This window comes from Triticum urartu, chromosome 6A, assembly GCF_056163025.1.
Source record: "Triticum urartu cultivar PI428250 chromosome 6A, HENAU_Tu73, whole genome shotgun sequence".
Classification (NCBI taxonomy): Eukaryota; Viridiplantae; Streptophyta; class Magnoliopsida; order Poales; family Poaceae; genus Triticum; species Triticum urartu.
Window position 1 is genome coordinate 43637463 of NC_141878.1, and position 4818 is coordinate 43642280.

Below are 4818 nucleotides of genomic sequence, written 5' to 3' on the forward strand. Positions count from 1 at the left end.
CTGAGAAAAGTAAATTTGGCCAGTCGTATGGGCAGCCCTATCGGCACGTGAAGGCATGTTCGATTAGCTCGATAACAGTATGAACTTGTCCCATTAGCTAATTGTTGACATGACCAACTGATTTTGTTTTGACTAAATGTTCCACACGTAGGAGATCTACTTGCGTTGCCTGTCCATTTTTATTATAATCAAATTGCTAACTTCCAAATGTTCCCAAGTTCAGCGTGTTGTTCTTATCAATGAGAGGATTATGATGTAGGATTCATTTCTATTTCGTTCGATGGTTTACTAATTTGGCGTCTGGTCTAACACTAGTCAAGATCAGATTACTAATCAGCTGGCTACCCAATCATCAGTACTAATGGACAGTATTAAGTTTACTGCTGCGGTACAGCGCCGCTGGCATGGCATGTGAACAGTAACATTGGAAGAATCTGGACCCACCCTGATTATTGAAAGAGGCATGGTGTTGTCTTGTCAACTGTCCTCTGCTCTCATCCCAACCACGACCTGCCCTCGCACTTACCACACCACACCAAACTCCATTGAACCAGCTCGTCTTCTTCCTCTCCTCATCTTATCTCCTCCCCTGGAGCAGCTGCTTGGATCTCCATTTCTTCGATCTCGTTCGGATCCTCGCCATCTATGCTACCAGTTGGCCCGGGAAGCACATCAACCTTCGCAAACAAGGTATTCATACTAGCTCTTTGTGTCAAAGCAATTGGTTGGTTAGCACAGTCTAAGTTCGTCCAGTTTCTATTTGTTCTGGAATCTCACCCCCCTCCCATTGTCTCTAAACATTGTAGGTCATTTTAGACCTAGCAAAATGGACCAAATAGCAAGCACTGATGAAGTTCCATCGGTTATGGACAAAGAAAATCCCAGCGATTATTCTCCTGATGAACTGGGTAGTGATGTGGACTGTTCTGGTGGATCAAGTGGCCCTCCCAGTAGTCCTGCGATTACATCCAGGCTTTCTCTGTTGAAATTAGGTTCATTAATAGCTAAGTTTTCTGATTTTAAGAAAAAGCTCGTAAGGGAAATTGGTTTTGAAGGCTTGCTCCTGATAAAATCATGGCAGAAGTTAAATCTGAAATATAGTTCTTACCTAATGTATAGAGTTGATGTGGACAGTAGCACAATCAACTTGGAGGGCCAAGGCATGCTTGAGTTGTCTGACCAAGAAGTACACCATGTTTTTGCCATCCCTTGCGGTGAGAAAACAATACGATCAGAAGGCATTGAACCGTCAGAAGCGTGTATTGAGTATTCAAGATTTGCAGCTAGCTTTGGTGACAAAGGTACACACAGCCTCAAGGCAGCAGAGGCATATATGATGCGGGACATCTCCGCTGATTCTAGGAAGATAGAACTTGAGTGTTTCAAGATTGCTTTTGTCATTTTCGCCGTAGGTCATGTGCTCGCACCGTCAGCCAAGCATGACTACATTACAATTGATTTCTGGGCAGCAATTAACGATGTATCTAAAATCAAAGAATGGAACTGGTGCAGTTACCTTTTGAAGCACCTCTTGCAAGCTGTTAGGAAGTTTAAGACAGATGTCACAAAGCACACCCCCACCATCCACATTGTTGGATGCCACTTGTTCCTGCAGGTACGGAGGACTTCCCACATTAGAATTGTCTTAATTTATTTCCCTTTTCATCAAGCAGTTCGCATGATTTGGTTATAAACCAACGATCAGCTAAGTTTTCCCTTCTGAATCTACACCATATATACAGGTTTTTGTATTAGATAGCTTCGACCTGGGTTTGTTGAGCAAAGCAAGGGGAATGTTCCCGCGAATGGCACTTTTTGATTATGATTTAATGAAGAAAATGATTGAGGCCATTTCTGTTAACATGGGAGCTGGTGAAATATCATTCCACGGCGCATCGGTATGCATGCTAGTCTAGATGTTCTTGTTCCATGGCGAAATATGATTCCATATATGTTCATTTCTTATAGTGTACTAACAAATATCCATCAATATATTTCAGGCCCGACAGAATCTTAATATCAGCAAAGAAATTGTATGCGCCACCGACATTGTTTTCAACCCAATCAAGTCAAGGGCATCACCCAACACAAAAAGAGTGCAGACTCCATCAACGCCTATCCCCTGAAACAATTATGGCAAGTCTGGTCCACTTGAATTTTCAAAACATCTGCGTACCAAGTACCCGTCCGTTGTGAGTATTTTACACTTAGGAGAGCAAACAAATTTAACTTCCCGACCTCAGTTGCACATCTTACTATCTAAGCAATTTATCTGTCTTGTTCACAGTCGGGCGAGAAGCTTGGCATACATCTGAGAGAGCACAATGCGCGTGGGCTGGCTAGAATATCAGAGATGAGGGAATCTTTCCAGAACTTGATGTTTAGTTTCGCAGATAAAATAGTTAGCTGCATAGCTGAAAATTGTACGTGTTGCAAGGCCAATGGTCGAAAACAATGCATTCTGAAGAGCGAGCCCCCGAACAATGGTAACATTAACAATGTGCCAACCGGAGAAGAAGAACTGTTTGTCATGCCAATTGCGAACAAGATAGTATCAAGGATGTCTGGCCCTGTCGATAATGAAGGTGAGCATTCAGTTTCAGGCATCTATATTAGTACTACTATGCATGTATCATCATGAACAGACTACAACATATCTAGACATAATCCATCAAAATTTACGCATTACAGGTACCTCATCAGCAAATAGCTCATTTGACCGTAAAAGGTCTGTTGGACCCAACTCAATCAATGAGCAAGACTCATCAAAGAAACTATGTGTTCGACAGGACACACCTCTTCAGATGGTTTCTCCCTCCGGCATTGACACTGTCAACAACTCATCTTTGTCAGCCAAGCAAGAAGCTCGCAATGAGGTTGCCAAGTTTGTTTACAACTTCTTTGACGATCTCACAGCTGTCATTGTTACATACTATGCCGAGCTCCGTCCAAGGGCTGATTATGTCACATTTGGGACTACAAACGACATGGTCCCAACCAAAATCCGTTTGCCAAAGTGTAATGTAGCACACGACCCTTGGGCAATTGGATCTGTGCCACTCCCACCATCACCAACAGTTCTCAAAGCTATCAATGATTGGTTATCTGCTGCATCGACCTTACTGCTAGAGAGGTATTGCCAAGATAGGCAATTTTTTCTTTCCGAAATGAGACCATAATTGTTTTATAATGTTTATGTTACGCTTCACATGACAACATCTCATTTTATGGACTCTTTACAGGAAATGGATCGTGCACCCACATCCAAGGCTAGTATCAATTGATGGAACAGAAATCAAGCAACAACTAGCAGGAAGCGAACATCTTGGCCATGAGATGGCCTCAGTAATTTTCAGACGACTCCAGCAGATGGATTTTTTGTTCACTAAAGATAGCGCAGGGATGATATGGAGGAAATTCATTGAACCTGAGTTTGCTGTAAGTCCAACGTTCACTAACATTTGACCCCTCTGATAACTCCTATTTTGATTTATTAAAGTTTCCATTACATGGTCCAACACGAAATGCCTTTTTTCTTGCAGACAGCTGTGTTGTCGAACGCTGACCCCTTAACAATCCAATCCATCCGCACTAGCTTCACCGGTGCACTTGATAAATGGAACCCTGCCTCAACTAGAATGGTAAGTATAGAACAAAGCCCTATTTTTTAACCGCTGGCATCTGTTTTACACATTCCATGTCACACTTACTAATTTAGTTGTCAATTAACATTTCCCAACAGTGGCACATACCAGCTGTCTTGCCCGATGGATGGGCCGTCTACTCATTTTACATGCTAAAAAGTAGGATAGTCGTTCTTGATCCAGCAGTTGGACCATTTGGATTTAGCAATCGCAGGGTAAACATGCACACATATGTGTCAAACCTTCTGCATTCCGCTCTGTTCAGATGCCTCCAGTGCCTCTATGAGTCATGGCATTGCAGCTGTGGAGAATGGACCAGGTCATTCCCAATGCTGATGGTGGAGAAGGTTGACAAGTAAGTTGAAATATACTTCCAGCTCATCTGTCTTTAATGTTATATTAAAATTCAGCTATTGCCTACTTACATCTTCGCACGCATGGTCCATCAGAGAAGATTATGGAATATGCGCAACATTTCTTGCTAGTTGCTAGGAATTTCAACGGCGATAAACTGCAAATCCCTTTGACCAAGGTAACTTCCCTTTTTAAGAATTACAGCAATACCAAGAATTATTGTTACCGACCTTTTGGCTAATTCACAAAACTAATTCACAGGCCAACCTGGACATGCACAAGAACCTCATGATCTATGAGGTCTTGCGTCTCCAAGGAAACGAGTCGCTAATCCCACATGATGCCATCGAAGCGATCAAGGGCTCTTTCCTTGTCATCTAAATTATTGATATGCTATATCTTAGCATTTTCTATGTACGTTTAAACTGAAACAATTTATGATGTATCTCCTCTTCTAAATAGGTCGAATGTAACCGACTTTTTTTCATGGACACAATCCAACACCTCTTAATCGTTTCAAACAATAATGCACTGAAACTACGAATTTTGTCACACATACTGGGATAGGATACATTCGGCATGCCCTCGGGGTCACGCTCACACTCATACAACTAATCTTAAGGGACAGGCTGGGATGGATTCTACATGCACTAAATCTCACACTCACACTCACACTAACACATAGAACATGATCAAGATATTACTTGTTCGTAAACAGAACCATCTAATAAACCCTAAGGAAGATGTAGCAAAACAGAGCTACCAGCAACACATACATAGCGCTGGCCATGCGTTTGAACCTCTGATCCGGCAACACAAC

General features: G+C 42.2%; 1 protein-coding gene across 1 annotated transcript; it reads left to right on the forward strand.

Annotated features, from left to right (window-relative positions):
* The first annotated feature begins 200 nt into the window (after positions 1-200).
* On the forward strand, positions 201-4379 carry LOC147963751 (uncharacterized). Its single transcript, XM_087529684.1, has 11 exons — positions 201-690; positions 807-1615; positions 1743-1898; positions 2288-2585; positions 2692-3133; positions 3243-3438; positions 3543-3641; positions 3743-3859; positions 3946-3991; positions 4055-4176; positions 4260-4379. Exons 2-11 carry the CDS (start codon positions 827-829, stop codon positions 4377-4379), a joined length of 2385 nt encoding a protein of 794 aa, XP_087385810.1. The 5' UTR covers positions 201-690; positions 807-826.
* Positions 4380-4818: the final 439 nt, after the last annotated feature.

Excerpts from the sequence above, each read along its gene's own strand:
- LOC147963751 (XM_087529684.1), top strand. The coding sequence starts at position 827 with ATGGACCAAATAGCAAGCACTGATGAAGTTCCATCGGTTATGGACAAA. Across the intron at positions 3,439-3,542 it reads TCATTGAACCTGAGTTTGCT|ACAGCTGTGTTGTCGAACGC; the intron begins GTAAGTCCAACG and ends TTTTTCTTGCAG. Across the intron at positions 3,642-3,742 it reads ACCCTGCCTCAACTAGAATG|TGGCACATACCAGCTGTCTT; the intron begins GTAAGTATAGAA and ends ATTTCCCAACAG.